The sequence below is a fragment of the Diceros bicornis genome, chromosome 9 (assembly GCF_020826845.1).
Source record: "Diceros bicornis minor isolate mBicDic1 chromosome 9, mDicBic1.mat.cur, whole genome shotgun sequence".
Taxonomy (NCBI): Eukaryota; Metazoa; Chordata; class Mammalia; order Perissodactyla; family Rhinocerotidae; genus Diceros; species Diceros bicornis.
The window spans coordinates 86829147-86845250 of record NC_080748.1 but is presented as its reverse complement, the minus strand read 5'-3'; the positions used below and the strand labels follow the sequence as shown (position 1 = coordinate 86845250).

General features: G+C 56.4%; 1 protein-coding gene across 13 annotated transcripts in view; it reads right to left on the bottom strand.

The window, feature by feature from the left end:
• The window catches only part of MCF2L (MCF.2 cell line derived transforming sequence like), a 186706-nt gene that overhangs the window by 19871 nt on the left and 150731 nt on the right, over positions 1-16104 (bottom strand). For all 13 annotated transcript variants that reach the window (XM_058548513.1, XM_058548516.1, XM_058548515.1 and 10 more), the window contains 10 exons: positions 12117-12236; positions 9817-9933; positions 9113-9262; positions 8081-8205; positions 6491-6605; positions 3073-3192; positions 2573-2764; positions 1896-2087; positions 1013-1172; positions 57-124 (listed from right to left, as the gene is read on the bottom strand). In XM_058548513.1, the coding sequence (XP_058404496.1) occupies positions 57-124; positions 1013-1172; positions 1896-2087; positions 2573-2764; positions 3073-3192; positions 6491-6605; positions 8081-8205; positions 9113-9262; positions 9817-9933; positions 12117-12236 (1359 nt within the window). The remainder of the gene's footprint in view (positions 1-56; positions 125-1012; positions 1173-1895; positions 2088-2572; positions 2765-3072; positions 3193-6490; positions 6606-8080; positions 8206-9112; positions 9263-9816; positions 9934-12116; positions 12237-16104) is intronic.

Here is a 16104-nt window from a genome sequence, read left to right as displayed (position 1 = left end):
TGGGTGAGGTGACAGGGAGGGGCGGGCTTCGGGCGGTGCAGGGGCGGGGGCCTCACCTTGGCCCTCCTGTAGGGCCCTCTCCGCAGCGCACTGCCCTCACTGTTCTCTGAACCTCTCCGGACGCCTGGTTCGGAAAGAAGTGGAAAAGGGCGGGTGTAACTTCCCACCGCACTGCCTGGAGAGGGAAGGAGTGCATCCAGGAGTGTCCAGTATTTTTTTTTAACTTTCAGGCCAGAGAAGGGGGAAGAAGCCCAGTAAAAATAAAGACGAAGGAAAATAGGGTCAGCAGACTAGACGAGTTGGGGGACGAGGGGCCAGGGCTAGCCCGCCGGCAGTCAGCTCACATCCCAGGGGGGCTCCAGCTCCAGGACCCTCCAGTCCAGGCAGTCTCCAAAGGGGCCAGAGAATAAGGTCTCATCAGACCCCACACGCGGGGGTGGGAGCTGGCTCTGCAGGGCTCTGACAGTGACATTGGAAAGTGAAATTTCCCCGAGGAAAATAGCAGGAACTGTCCCAGCCACCGGGACCAAGTGCGTTTGGGGACAGGGAGGTGACAGGAGGGAGTGTCTGGGAACTGGCTCGAGGTTGGCTCGGCCTTAGAGAAGGGCTGCACCTGCCAGGGAGTCAATGTGGGGCCGAGGCTGACCACGGTGCCCAGCGGGCGGGCAGGGGCATTGGCACGTGGCTCTTTAGGGCTCAGGGAGGCTCTGGGCCAAGATCGCAGCTGATGTGAGGAAAACTATTCTGGCGACGGACTGGGGACAGCTAGACCTCAGGAGTCCGGGAAAACAGGCCCTGGAAAGTCCCCCAACACAGTCCATATTCCAGTGCCTCGGACCACATGCTCTTTACTGCATTCACTCTGCCAGCGCAGCACAGACAAGAGTAAATGAATGGGGGGCCGAGTGCCAATAAAACTTTATTTACAAAATGGGTGATGGCCCGCGGATGCGGGCCCCAGTGGAATGGAAGGAGGGTGGTCCCTGAAGGGACTTGGGGTGTCTGCACATACCTGGGGAAGGACAGGGTGATTTCGTGAGCGCCTCTGGCCGGGGGGCCACCGGCTGCACGGGCCGCATCTGCTTGGCTGCCAGCTTCTTCAGGCTCGCCTGTCTCCGGTGAAACATCTCTTCCATGCTCTCTTGCTTCTGGAAGACCTTCTGCACGTGTTCCTGAAGTGACAGGGTATGACAGACTAGTTAGCCAGACGCCTTGTAAGCGTCAGCGTCCGCAGTTTGAGAACAGAACCACCACGCGTGCGCTTGGCCTCGGCACGCACAACCTCAGATGTGTGTGCTCCTGACGTGGTACCATCTCCAGTGCAGCAATCCTGTCTCCGCCCCACTCACTGTGGACGGGAGGGTGGGAACCACACCTACGGAATGAGGGACCAGGCCTAGAGGAAAGTCAGCTGGGAGGGAGGGACGTGCGGCCCTCTCTGGGCATCTGAAGGGCGCTGCTGGAAGGACAATATACTTGTGGGTCCCTGGTCTGGGCATCTGAAGGGCGCTGCTGGAAGGACAATATACTTGTGGGTCCCTGGGGGAAGGATCAGGACGGCTGGCTAGGAGCCGGGAGCTGGGTGGAGTCTAGTTTTGGTGCAGTATGGAGAGGAGCACGCAGGAAGCAGGGCCCACGGACACGGCTACTTCACCAGGAATCTGCACCTCCCAGGGAGTGACCCCGAGGGGGCGGGAAGACCACCTTGCAAGGGAGGCCTGGAAATAATTTCTGTATTGAAAGGGAAGCTGAGCCAGATGACCTCCTGCTCGACATCTCTCTCCAACACCCAGATCCTCTACAAATTCATTAAAGGATTCTTGCGAACATCATCCGAGTAACTCCCTACCGTCCAGGACAGGTGAGCTGCAAGGGGGAAGCCGGAGTTGGCTTACCATCAGGTCTTGGGTGAGGATGAGTTCATAGTCCTGGTAAATTTTATTGAGCTCCTGGATCTTATTTTCTGCACCGCTCTCCAAAAACTTCTCGATCTCCTGGAGGGCGGCCTCAGCGCCGTCCTGGGACTGGCACTTGTCCACAGGCTGCGAGGCCAGCAGGTAGATCCCTTCATCACACCACTTCATGGACTGGACGCGTGGAACGTAGAGAGAGAGAGAGCGGCGCTGTCAGACGCTGTCCGGGCGTCTCGCGGCTCTGCTGGGGCCTCCTGGCTGTCTCCCGCCCGGTCTGCTGACCGCTGCTCTTTGGGAATCACTGCAGCAGCGTCAGCCCAGTTCTGAGCTACGTCCAGAGGACCCCCCTGGAGGGAACGCAGTGCCGAAAACGCAGTGCCCAGCACATCGCCCGACTGGACTCAGTCACAGAGAGGGGCGGGGTGCAGGGGTTAGCTAGATGGTGAGTTCCTGGCCTTTTAAAGAAGTCATGAGTGGTGGCAGGTGAATTCTAGAAAACAGACAACTGCGTCGGTGTGACCGTCTGGGCCACAAGAGAGGCGTTCAGACGGAGGGCATAGGCCAGTCTCCAGTCAGTGACTGAGGTCCACCCACACGGGGAGCTGGCCTCAGGGACCAAGAGCCGGGTCTGCCCGTGGGGTGTGGGGTTGGGGGCCTACCGCCTCCAGGAGGCCGTGCAGCTCCAGCGACTTGCCCAGCAGCCCCCTCCGGCGCCTGACCTCGGCCGCAAACTGGTCGCAGAGGTGTCGGAGCTCGTGGCACTTGGGGCGTATGGAGTCCACCGCGTAGTGCTTGTTGTCGATGAGCCGCTCGCCCTCCAGGGACAGGGTGCGGGCCCGCTCCACGGCTGCCTGCGGGAGAGCCACCCAGACACGCAGCTCAGCTCACGCCTCTCACACATAAGTGGGCGCTATTCCCGCAGGGGATCTGGGGCTGGGGGAGGCGGTGGGGGTGAAGGAGGGGTCAGGGTGGGAGGGGATGGGTGGGGGTGGACCAGGCAGCCGTCCCTCCACCTGTGGATGTCACTCGGGGCTGGGGGCCTCTGCTTGGATGGCAGGATGGCCCGATTCTGGAACCTTCCTAAGCAACCTTGGTGATGCCGCGAGAGCGGCCTCACCAGGTGACCCCCGCCCACACCAGTCCCCATCCCCGTCCTCACACTGGACTTCTCTTCGAAGACAGCGAGATCCTTCAGGAGGTGCTGCACGTGCGCCAGGCTGTTGCCCACGTCGGTGAAGGTCGCTATCTTCTGGGCCAACCCATCCAAGGCAGCCTTGACCTGGAACAGAGGAGGGGGCGAGAGACCCGGCCCCACGTCAGGACAGCCACGGCTGAAGGAAAGAACACAACACACCACCGAAGCCAGGAAGGGACGGAGGGCAAACCCAGACCTCCTCTCAGACAAAGAGGACTAAAGGGAAGCTTCCTCGGTTTGGTGAAGAGTATCTACAACAGCCCTACAGCCAAGACTGCAGGTATGATTGGTGAAAACAACGCTTTCCTCCGAGACAGGGAACAAGGCAAGGATGTCCACTCTCACTACTGTTCCTCAAGCGGTGGATGCCTGAGCCAGTGCAATAAGGCAAAAAATTATTAAAAATATTAAGAAACAAATGACATACAGATCAAAAAGGAAGAACTTGAGCTGTCCATTTGCACACGACCTGATCGTCTTTGTAGGAAATCCCAGACACCAAAAAACTACTCCTAGAATAAATGGGTTCAGCAAGGTTTCAGTAGACAAGATAAACATACAAAAACGAACTGTATTTCTATATATAGCAACAAACACATGGACACCATAACTAAAAATACAATACCATTTACAATTGCTTAAAAAAATGAAACACCTAAGTGTAAACCAAACAAAACGTGTACTGAACCGGCAGGCTGAACCCACACCACATCGAGGAAAGAAATCTGAGAAAATCTAAATAAATGGTGAGACACACTGTGTTCATTGGCTGAAGAGTCAACACAGTCAAGATGCTGATTCTCCCGAATATCGTTTAACACAGTTCCTATCAAAACCCCAGCAAAAGTTTTTGTAGGTATAGACAAGATTATTTTAAAACTTACATGGAAAGGCAGAGGAACTAGAATAGCTGAAACTATTTTGAAAAAGAATAAAGGAGGAATTCATTCGCTCACCTGATTTCAAGGCTTATCATACAGCTACAGCGACCAGGACCGTGGGGTGTAGACAGAGGGACAGAATCCAGACCCAGAAACAGACCCAAACAAATACGCCCAACTGTTCTTTGACAGAAGTGAAAGGGCATCCAGCGGAGGAAAGACAGCCTTTTCACAAACGGCAGAGCCACTGGACACGCAGAGAGTAAACAAAATAAACCATGACCTAATTCTCGCACCTTATACAAAAATCACTCGAAATGGGTCATGGACTTAAATGTAAAACTATAAACTTTTAGGGAAAAAACCTTAGGGGAATATATTTGGGATCTAGGATTTAGGACTGTAAGATTTAGGGTTTAAGATTATAAGGATTGTTTAGTATGATCCTTAAAAGGAAAAAGTGATAAATTGAACTTCATCAAAACTAAAGACTTTGCTCTGTGAGAAACTCCACCAAGAGGATTAGAAGACAAGCAACGGGCTGAAAGGAAGTATTTTCAAACCAAATATCTGACAAGGGACTAGCATCTAAAGTATATAAAGAACTCTTCAAACAGTAAAGGACCAAAACCAAAACCACCCAGTTAGAAAATGGGAAACAGACATGAGACATTTCACCCAAGAGGACACACCGATGACAAACAGGCACATGGAAGGATGTTCAGGATCGTCAGCCTCGAGGGAAAGCGAAATAGACCCACAATGAGATACCACCGCACACCTATCAGAACATGTGTATAAGGTAAAAATAACACCACACCAAATGCTGGTGAGGGTGCCGAGAAAGGGGACCACTCACACGCTGCTGGTGGGATGCAAAGTGGTACAGCCATCTGGAAACAGTCTGGCACTTTCTTAAAAAGCTAAACACGCAGGTACCACACGACCCAGCAATCGCATCCCGAGTGTCTACCTCAGGGAAACAACGACTTACGTTCACACAGGAATCTGTGTGCGAGTGTTTACAGCAGCTTTATTCGTAATAGCAAAAACGTGAAACAGCCCAGATGGCCTTCAACTGGCGAATGGTCAAACCACGGTCGGTCCACACCGTGGACACTAACAACTCGGCAGTAACGAGGACAAATGGTCAGCACACACAACAACCTAGGTGAATGTCCAGAGATTTACACTTTGTGAAAACAGCCAATCCCAAAAGTCACATTCTGTGTGATTGCATTTACAGAACAATCTTGAAATGGCAAAATTATGGAAACAGAGAACAGATTAGTGGTGGCCAGGGGTTCAGTGGGGGAGGGGGGATGGAGGTGGGTGTATCTGTATAAGGGAATCGGGGTCCGCGTGGTGAGGGAATGTTCTGTGTGTTCACTGTGTAGGGTCGGTGTCCTGGCTGCAATCCTGAGCTACAGTTTGGGAAGACGTCATCACTCGGGGAAACCAAGTGAGCGGTACACAGGGGTCTCTCTGGATTATTTCTTACAACTGCAGGTGAATCTACAATTATCCCCAAATAAAAAGTCTGATTGTCTGAAGAGCCTTCCTCAGTCCCCACAGAAATAAGTAATGAACGACCCTCTTCGCCTCGTGCTCCCATGGCGTGCGGTCCACACTGCCTGGCTGGTGTTGCCTCTCCTGTCCCCCATCAGGGAGACTTTTTCTTCCTGCTCCCCAGAGCTGGAGCAGGTGCCTCGACCTTAACAGTGCTCAGTGAATCCTGCTCGACTAAATCCCGTTTTCCAAAAGGTGGTCTTTCGGGACTCTCCGCAGAGCACTAGAACTGGAGGATGCTCTCCACAGAGCCGGTCGTGGCTCCTGCTCCCCTGGCACCTACACACTGCGTCCCAAGAGCTACATCACTGAACTCGATGTGGCCACTTACTCCTGTGTATTTATGAGTCCTCCATGCTGACCAGAGCTCTCCTGAGGACAGGAAACATTTGCTCTGCGGGTCTACCTGCCTAGCACCAGGGCTGGAACATAGGGAAGTCTCAGTGTGTATTCTGTGTAAATAAATGATCAGCCAGCTTCTGACGAGTGGCCATTTCTAACGATTTAACACAATGACGGTGCATCACTCCTATAGCCTTGTCACACTGAATCCAAGGCGAGACTGCATGTTTTATTTTCGTATGTGCCGAGCACACAGTAGGCGCATGATAAATGCATGTTGCAGAAAGAATATACGAATGCCTCTAACGGGAGAACAAAGGCTCCCTGACTGACTGACAGGTGGTGCAGGAGGCGGTGCTCACCAACAGGCAGATTTCACATAACCTTTTGCATATAACAATTTACTCATCAAATCACATATTCCAAGGTTTAGTCCAAGTGACCTCGCGGCTTCTTGCGGCTTATGAAGACTACTCTGCACTGAGCCACAGTCAGCTGGGCGACTCAGCTCCCAGCGTCGGGCCGTGCCGGGCCACCCACAGGCTTCCTGCAGCTGCCAGGCGCCCACCTACACGCTCTGGGCCACTCACCTCTCGGAAGTCCTGCTCGAAATGCCGGAGCTGCAGACACTGCTCAAGCTTTTGCTGATGCTTCGCCCAAAACTCATCGAAGGCAGCCTCGGTCTCGTTCAGCTGGGCCAGGAGCCTAGGGAAGGGGGTGTGTGCTGTGTGCAGGGTGACATGCGTGGCCTGTGAGGAATTGTTCCTGCAGTGCCAAGCGGGGAGGGAGGCTCGGTCTCCACATAGCCCTGCCGAGACCCCCTCCTCCCGTCCCGAGACCCCCTCCTCCCGTCCCGGCAATGAATCACAGGGTTCGAAGGGGGCCGTTTCTTTAGGGCCCGTTAACGTGAGAAGGAGAGGGATGGCAGAGGCAAAGGGGTCTGCTTCCCTCCCAGGCCCCTGCCCCTCACGCCTCATCACGCTGGGACACACTAACACTCCCTCCCTTCGGGAGCCGCTCGGTAGCTGGCTGAGCTGAGCTCGTTAATTTCTAAAAGGTGGAGATGGTAAAGGTTGGGCTTATGACTCCTAACTTTGGTTCAGGGGTGAAGGAAGCAGTAAGCTACCACAATGCGTGTGTGGTGAAAAGCTGCCACCACTTGCTGTCACCGTCCCCAGGTCTGAGAACCCCCACGCACCAGACTCCGTGCTGGACGCCGACATGTTACCCCGTTTGATCCCGCACCCATCCCGAGGTGTGCTGGGTGAGCCCCTCTGCACAGATGAGGAAATGGAGTCTTGTGGGCAGCGGCGGGGGATGGTGGGGGACGGTGTGCTCCAACCTCCTCTGTTCATGACGTCACATCCACGCGGGAGCCCCTTGTTGCCCTGGGGCCTCCCTGACTCCCCAGCACAGAATGCCTGCTCCTCGTGTGAACCGCGCCAAGTGGGGGGACATGGTGTAAGAATCAGCCTGGGTCCAGGCCTGGGTCAGGCCGTGGTGGAGTGGGTGTTGCCAGCAGGCAGGCCGTCCAGCCGCTCCACACCTGCCCCGACCTGTCCCTGCACAAGGAGCTGGCCTGTGGGGCCGAGAGCGTGGAACAGGAGGAATGTGTGGAGCTGTGGACACTCTGGGGCCACCCGACGTTAGCTGAGGGTAGTTAACCCTGAGGGCACGTCACCCTGTGTTCAGTTATGCAGCCGAAAACCACGGGAGAAAAGGGCAAATTACCCCCTTTACAGTGAGAGAGAGAAGATGGGCTTCTAAACCATGGGCTGGAGCCGAGGGGTCTCAGGCTGCTCCCCTCCAGCAAAAGTGGGGTCGTGACCCGGGATGGGACAGGATAGGAAAGTGACAGAGTGCAGCAGCTGGGCAAGCCCCATGCTCTCCCTCACTGTTCTCCCTCACATGTCTCCTCCACGCTTGTGAAGAAGAGCATCTGTGCTAAGAAACCTTCCTCCCCAGAAAACGTGCTTTCTTTGGATTTGGAAGAAAAGCATTTCAGTGACAAGGACCCTGAGCCCCCTTGCTCCCCATCAGGATGAGGTGCCCGAGGCTCAGGGAGGCCATGTGTGGGCTGGGCGGCCCGCTCTGTGTCTGTCGCTCTGTCCTCAGCCTGTGCGTGGCCTCTCTATCCACGGAGGCGGTGTGCCTGAGCCGCCCGCAGCCGAGGCCCTCACCTCTGCACGGTGGTCTGATTGTCCAGCTGGTCCTGGTTCAGGCTCTGCTCCGTGCTCTTGGCCAAAGGCTCCCTGATGCTCTCCAGGATGCTCTGCCCCTCGTCCAGTGCCAACCGCATGTCCTCCTGTGGGAAGAGCACAGCACGTCACACCGGGACACGGTCCAGGTCGGAGAGAGCAGTGGGCTCTGTGGTGCTCCCCCTGCGAGGGCAGTGGGAGGCGAAGACGAGCAGGGTGGACACATGACCAGCCCCGGTGAAGTCCTCCTAGATCCTCTGTGTTGACCGCTCGCTCCTGCATTTCACCTGGACCTGGGGAAGGAATGCAGGTGTGGGGGACTCCTCCCGCTGTGACCGGGGCAGAGCCAGGGTGACGGGTCACTCGGGGCTGGGGGATAAGATAAGACAGTAATGGGAAACCAGACTGGACGTGCCTGTTTCTGCAGCCGTCCTCACTGCCAGGAGAGAAAGGGAGCGAGGGTTTTCTGGGTGGGGGGGATCATGGCAACCACTGACTCAAAGCCACAACGTGCAGGTCAGGGGCGGGGGAGGTGGGTGGGCAATGGACTCAGGGAGCACATCTCCCTCAGGACATATTTATCCAGGAGGCGATGGTAAAGTCGCCAGCACAGCGACTATGAATTTCAACCCCTCCGAGTCAGCCCCGCACTTCCCCATCTGCTGCCTCTGGGACAACGGGGGGTCTCTGTCTTGGTTGAACCCATAAGCAGCAGAAAGAGGGCCTTGCAGTACGCACAGCTTGAGAGCTCGTTCAGAGAAGCTGTCCGAAGCCTGGCTTCATTCAGACCCACGGGTGACCAACCACGGTCCCGCCGCCCGTGTTTTACAGCGTTTGTTCGCACCCCTCTTACAGGGGAGCCCTGTCCAGTTCTCATCTGGAGGTCACCCAGCTGCTTAGCACCAAAGGCAGCTCGGAAACCTCTTCGACTCTGTCTTACCTGATGCCGACATCGGCTCTCCTCCTCCACCATCTTGCTCGCGGGTGGAAGACCCCCGCAGAAGCCGCACATACCTTCGCTTTGTCCTTCTTCTCCATGTGTGTGCTGAGCACTGAGCTTGTCGACTGCACATCGTTGGGCAGTTCCGTTTCAGCCAGCTCGGTCCCGAAGGACTGCAGCATCTGAGCGGTCTGCTTAACCATGACGGCGAAACTTTCGATCGCCTTGGGAAGAGGAAAACACCATCACAACGCTTTGCATGCACGGCTCCCTCCTGCTGCCCAGAAAGAAGATGTCCACAACAAAGCAGACGGGCGTCTCCAGAGAGGACAGGGCCACGGAGGGCAGGGCCACAGCAAGCCTGCTCTGCGTAGACTGAAAACCTTCCCACTGGTTCCTTAGCCTCATGACTCCCTCAGAAACATACCAGGCACTCCTTACACATGCTCTCAGCACCCAGAGTCATCCTCCGCTCAAGGGCCCTCTCTCCCCGCGGGAGAAGTGTGAGTGCCACAACACAACAACACGGGGTTTTCTTTCTTTCTTCCTGTCTCTGAGCCCAGAGAAAGCCACTCCCGAACTTATTACTCATGTTATTTCTTTAGATGACTGAGGTCCACTGAGACCAACTGCTCATTCTTGGGAAAAACTTGGGTTAATGGGAACACGTCTTTGGAAAAGGCAGCATCGTAAGGCAAAAGCAATTCTGTTCGATTAACTAGGGATTATCGAGAACCACAGCCTACAGCAAGCGCCGGGGAGTGCCAACAGGACTCACTGTGCGGTGACACAACCACTTGGTGTGGCAGTAGTCCAGGGTCCCGCCCAGGTCCTCGGTCAGCTGTGACTTGTCGATGTAATCGTGTAATTCTGGTACTGAGCTCAGCATTGTGACCTAGAGGAGAAAGAAAACCGCCCCGTAAACAGATGGCCAGGCGCACGGAGGGAGGAAACGGTCTCCTGCTGGAGGCTCAGGGTGGCAGTGTGGACGGAAAGCGTCTGGCTTTAGACCTGGGTTTAAATTCCAGCTCCACCACTTACGGGCTGGTTGACTTTAGGCAAGTCGCTATTGTCTCTAGGGCTCAGCTTTCCCATTTGTGAAATGGGTGCATGATGACTGATCTCACCGGACGATAGTCATCGAAGGTGTGCAAACCCTGGGCAGAGAGCAGGCATCTGATAGGCAAAGGCTCCTCGGCCAGGGGCGCTCGGCATGGTCGTCGAACGGTGCTCTGACTCCAGGAAGATGGTTTTGTCCCTACTCCTGCTGAAACACTGCGAGGTCCTGCAGGCGCTAGTCGGGCTCAGCACAGCACATTCCACTGCACAGCTGCCGTCATGGTGGATGCGCGGTGGCCGTGACCAAGCGAGCTCTTCCTCGCAGGACCAGTTCTTATTTTTCTGTATTTCTCTTGTCCTTTCTGAGGTCATTCTGTCCACGAGTTTTGGGTAAAAATACAGCCTTTGCTTTGTAAGCCTCAGACAGATGTTACAAGCTAGGTCTTGAGAGGTTGAGCCCAAATGTTATTCAATGCCGCCTCGTGTGTTGTTAAATACCGCATCAGCTGAAGCAGGGGCCCCCGGGGGTTCTTTCTATCCAGTACCGAGGTCAGCACGCGGCGCCAAATGCCGACGTGGACACGTTTTAACAACAGCATTCTTCAGATGCTGCTGTCTGAAATTCTAAAGAACAACCTAAAGTGGGTCAGTGAACTGAAGAGGCTGGCCACGATTTCCGGGAACCTTGGTCTTGAGAACTCACTAATCGGGCCCAACAGTGCCATCTGCAGGCAGACTCGGCGCTCAGGGTGGGGACCTCAGTCTTGTTTCCTGTGACACAGCCACGTGAAGAGACCTGTTATCAATGACGTTTACTCGCCAAATACAAGGAAGAGACTAGACACACCGACGTCACTCTCACAGGGGATGTGACATGTCCCGGCTGTCCTGAGAACGGGGGCTGGGCGGGGGCAGACGCCTCACACACTGACCTCCAGCCGGACGAGGGTGACTGGTCTCCACGGTTTTATCATAAATCATCTCCAAGAAACAGACTGTTAGAAACTCAGGCTTCTCTGATGCTACAAACACGGTGGGCACATAGTTTTCCCCAAGACCCTGAAGCCTGCAGTTTAGGGCCGCCGAGCGTGACTTGTCCCCAGAGGCTCAGCGGCTCCTCACACCCGGCCACGGACCGGGAGAGTGCCTGCCGTCCTGTATACCGAAGATCAGGTACCAACCTCACGGACCGTGACCCCACCTGGGGTTCTTAGGTTTCAAAGTGCAATCGGATTGGTATTGTTGGAGAGGTGACGAGGTGCCTGCGGCCAGCCCCCAAGCTTCCTGCCTCTTAGCAAGTGAATTCATGGGGCACAAACACATCACGGGGCACACTGCCTGGCAGCCCCCGCCTGAACCTGCTCAGAGTAGCTGGCGTGGTGTGGGCTGACAACCAGGCTTCAGGGGAAACGGGCTTCCTGGGCGACGGGTTTTAAGGGGCTCTACGCAGCCACTGTTTTTTAAAGGACAACTGGCCGATGCCAGGGAGCACCCCCCTCCAGAAGCTGCCCTGTGCCCGCTCAAGTGAGGAGATGAGGCAGGGATGGCCCTGTCTGGCCAGGGCCCACCCACCCCAGCTGGCTTCCCTCTGCAGGCCTGGGGGATGATTGCAACCCACTTCTCTGGCCCTCCATCATCCCCGCGTGCTGGCAGAGCCAGGCGATCCTCACTAGGAGGCTGGCACGGCTCTCGGCCCGCTGGGCTCTCGTTCTTCAGCCTGACCCGCTGTAAGAACGTTCTAGGCTCGTGGATCTGACGGAACACCTGCACTTTTACAGTGGGCCACCTGCAAAGGCCGTGCTCTGCACAGCGTGGATGTCAGCGCCGGGGGGGGGGGGGGGGAAGGCTCACACGGCTCCCGCAGCGTAAGAGGAAGCACAGTTTTCGACCGAGGCTTCGGGGCTGTATTTCCGCCCACAGCTCTGAGGTTGGCACCTTGAGAGTTTCGATTGTTGCAGATGGGCCAAGAATGCAATTAAGTTCAGTTCTGTCTACAGGGCGAAAGCAGGGTGTACTTACCGGTACCTTCATCTTAAAGTCATCTCTGTTGAATCGGAAAGCTAGGTCAGAGAGAGTCCTTTGGAAAAATCCTGTTGGGCGCAGAACAAGGACGTGCTGGAGGTTTGCCGGGAAGGACGCCTGCGAGAGAACAGAAGGGCCGCGGCATCGTTGGCGGGTGGCCGCAGCTGCCGAGCTTGGGGTCCCACGCCTGCAGCGGACTGCACGCTCCAGACGGGGAGACCCAGCTCACGGGCCCAGCGTTCTCAGCATCAACATCATTCTAAGATAGAAACAGCTACAGACAGTGGACTTAAAAGAAAAGGAAAAAAGTCACACTGCTTGGTACAACTATGTTAGCTGCTTATAAACTTAAAAGTCAAAAGCTTATTACATTTGTCACAGGCTGAACTGTGTCCCCCCAAACCCCCAGGGCCTCAGAACGTGACTGTGTTTGAGATAAGGTCTTTACAGAGGTGGTCAAGTTAAGATGAGGTCATCAGTGTGGCCCCTAACCCAATAAGACTGGTGTCCTTATAAAAAGATGACATTTGGGGGCCGGCCTGGTGGCACAGTGGTTAAGTTCACGTGCTCTGCTGTGGTGGACTGGGGTTTAGGTGTTTGGATCCCAGGCGTGGACATGAGCACAGCTCATCAAGCCATGCTGTGGTGGCATCCTACATACTAAATAGAGGAAGATTGGCAACAGATGTTAGCTCAGGGCCAATCTTCCTCACCGAACCACCCCCCAAAAAAGGTGACATTTGGACACAGACACACACACGGGAGCACCATGGGAAGATGGAGGCAGAGATGGGGTGAGGCATCTACAAGCCAGGGATTGCCAGCCACACCAGAAGCTGGGGAGAGCCTGGAGCAGATCCTCCCTCAGAGCCTCCAGGAGGAACCAGCCTGCCGACACCTCTATCCTGGACTTCTGCCTCCAGGACTGAGACAGTCAGTTCCTGCTGTGTGAGCCACCCCGTCTGTGGACCTTTGTTATGGCAGTCTGGGAACTAAGATACTTGTCAAATAAAAACAAAGCCATATAGACATGTACATGTAATCATCTAAGGCAAAGATAAAGGAGCTTACACCCCAGCACGTGTGCCCTTAGACACAGTTACATGAACATACTCGGTTACTAGCTCTGCTTACAAGGTGCGTGATCTTCAGCAAGTTACCTAAACTCCCTATGCCTCAGTTTCCCCATTTGTAAAACGGGGATAACAGAGTGGCTTCCTCACTGCACTCCTGAGGGTCAACGACCTAACGCACAGGCCGCGTTTAGTACTGTGCTCACACAAAGCACTCGGAAATGTGCTGATGACAGGTCTACAGCGAAAGGACAGTCTAGACGCCAGATTATTTCCAGATGCTGAAATCCAGGGAGACCCATCACTGAAAAAAGAAAGTTTGAAGCAACTGAGTTGATTTCCAGATAACTAGGCTAAACGCACCTGAGACACAGAAGAGGGTGGCCCAGCCCACGGCCTGAAGTGGACATGGCAGCAAGGAGTCGCCCAAGTATCTTGGCTGAAGGTCGACCCTGGGCCCCCCTCAAACAGCCAAGCTGGCCTCAGCGGGGCTGGCAGAAGGGAGCCCCGAAGGGCAGGGAGCTGGGGAGCCCCGTCTCTTGTGGGGACCAGCGGCCGAGGGGGCAGGGACCCCTTTGGGGTCACGGAGACGGAGGCACGTCTCTGGACCCTATTACGGCAGGCGTCCTTGGGAACGCTGGGTCACACCAGTCCCCAGGCTCTAACAAAACTCTGGGACCAGAAAATAACCAACTGGGAGCTTGCTCGGGAATATAAATGCACCTTTCAGTCTCTGTGAGGCCCTGGTGGCAAGACTGACAAACAGCATGGACCAGGGGCTGCACGTCAGGCCACCTTGCTTCCCAGGAAGAAGGAACGCCGGCGCGTGGCTGCTCTCTCTGCGTGTGAAGTAGGAGCTGCCGCCCCAGCGCAGGGCGAGAAGAGAGTTGGTGAGCGGCACGGTGCACTCTCATGAGCAGTTCCCTGAAGGACCTCCCCTCCGCCCGCTGCAGCACCCCCACTCCCGGAAGGCCGTTCCCATGCGGCCTGGAGCCTCTGCCAGGGGGTCCCAAACTCCAGCCACACAAGAATCGCTGGAGGGCCGGTCACCCCAGACCCGGGGGCCCGTGGAGTGTCTGAGTCAGAGGAGCGTCCCAGGAGACGCTGAGGCCGAAGAGCAGGGACACGATGACAGCCCCACTCACGGCCCCGTGGCCCCGCATCCCTGCAGCTTGTCTGAATAGCTGAAAGTGGGGTCGTGGCCTCAGCCCAAGGCCCCAAGGCCTGGATCTGCACTCAGTGAATTCCCAGGGGCCTCTGATGCTGGATCCAACCTCAGCTGGAGAGCAAGTCCCTCTCGTAAGAAAAACAAAGAGAAAGAAAGGTGGCTGGCATTGCCCGCTGCAGGTCAGACCCCGGCCGTGAGGCCCAGGTTAGCCCTCCCCAGGGCCGGGTAGGACAGGTTGGCCTGGGGCACAAACCCACGGCTGAGGTGTGAGCCTGCCAGCCATCCTGGCGGCCACCGGCCTGGCACCTCACCTGCCGGTGCTCAGGCCCACACAGGGGCTCTCCTGCTCTCCCTTTCTCTCACACCCCACAGTCAATCCCAAATCCCGCCCGCTCTCCCTGCAGATTTTATCCAGAACCTCCCACTCCCTTCCCCACTGCAGCCTGTGCTCTCTCACCTGGACGGACTGCCCCTGGGCCTGTCCTCCACAGAAGAGCCACCACGACCCTTTTAAGATGACAGCTGTGCCATGACACCCTCCTGCACAAAACCTTCCAGAGACCTCCCCCCGCCTCGAACAGACCCAGAGTCCTGACACGGCCCGCGGTGGCCTCCCTGACCTCAGCGCCATCTGGACGCGGCTCACACATCCCTCGCTGCTTCCTTGCCCAGATACTCGCTTGGCGCGTCAAAGTGGGGTCAGAGAGGGCCGCTGGGAGCTGGGCAGCGGCAGATCCTGCTTCCTGAGGAATCCCATCACCACACCCAACACCTGGCATGGCAAAGCCATGGTCCTACATCCCCCAGGGCCACGCCCCGCCCCGGGGTCTCGGGGCGCCACTCTGATTTCTCAGCAGCGAGCGCTAAACTTTTGATTCTCCAGGAGGCCTGTGGCCAAGCCCCATTCTCCCCGCTCTAAACACGACAGACGCCTTCAGGCTGAACTTCATCACCCCATGCCTGCGGCCCTAACGCATGGCTGCCTCTGCGGTCATCTCCCTGTCCCCCCCGCCGCCCTCCTGCCCAGAGCCAGCCCTGCGTCTGAGCCGGAGCTCACTCTCACTAGGCCACACCGAAGAGCCTCACTCCACCATCTTCCCCCTACAACTTCAGCTTCCTTCCCCCATCGGATCTCCACCCCACGAGCAAACAGCCACCCGGGGCCTCCCTTTAGGGGCGCGCCGTCCCAGCACGCGGCTTCCATCCCTGCTTGTTCACCTCGCGTTCAGGTCTCACGCCCACACAAGGCCACACGACCGAAGGCCACCGACGACATCCTGCTGTGGCTCCACCCCTTGGCCGCCTGGAACTGGTGGGATACCCCCATCTGAGAGGGCTCCTTTCTGCACTGCGTGACACCGCCCTCCGGGCCCTGCACGTTGTTCTGACCCTCTCTCCTGCTCCTCTCCCCTCTCAGGCCCACCTGCGCACCAGAACCCACCACATCCATGGATGTTCCCGGGCTGCCATGTCAAGGTTGAAAACTGCCACCCACTTACTGGTGACTTCCACGATGTGTCTCCGGCCTGGTCCCTCCCTAGGCGTCCACCTGAAGGCCCTCAATGCCTGCTGGGCACCTCCATTCCTCCATCGTCCTCCATCGTCCTCCAGGAACCTCGAGGGCAGCAACCTGACTTAGTGATCTGCTGCCTCTGGGTTGGGTCTGAGGCACGTACCCTTCCTGCCTGTAGCCCCTGAGGCACACCCTCCCCGCGGGGCCCCTAACACGTCTGTGTGCCACTGT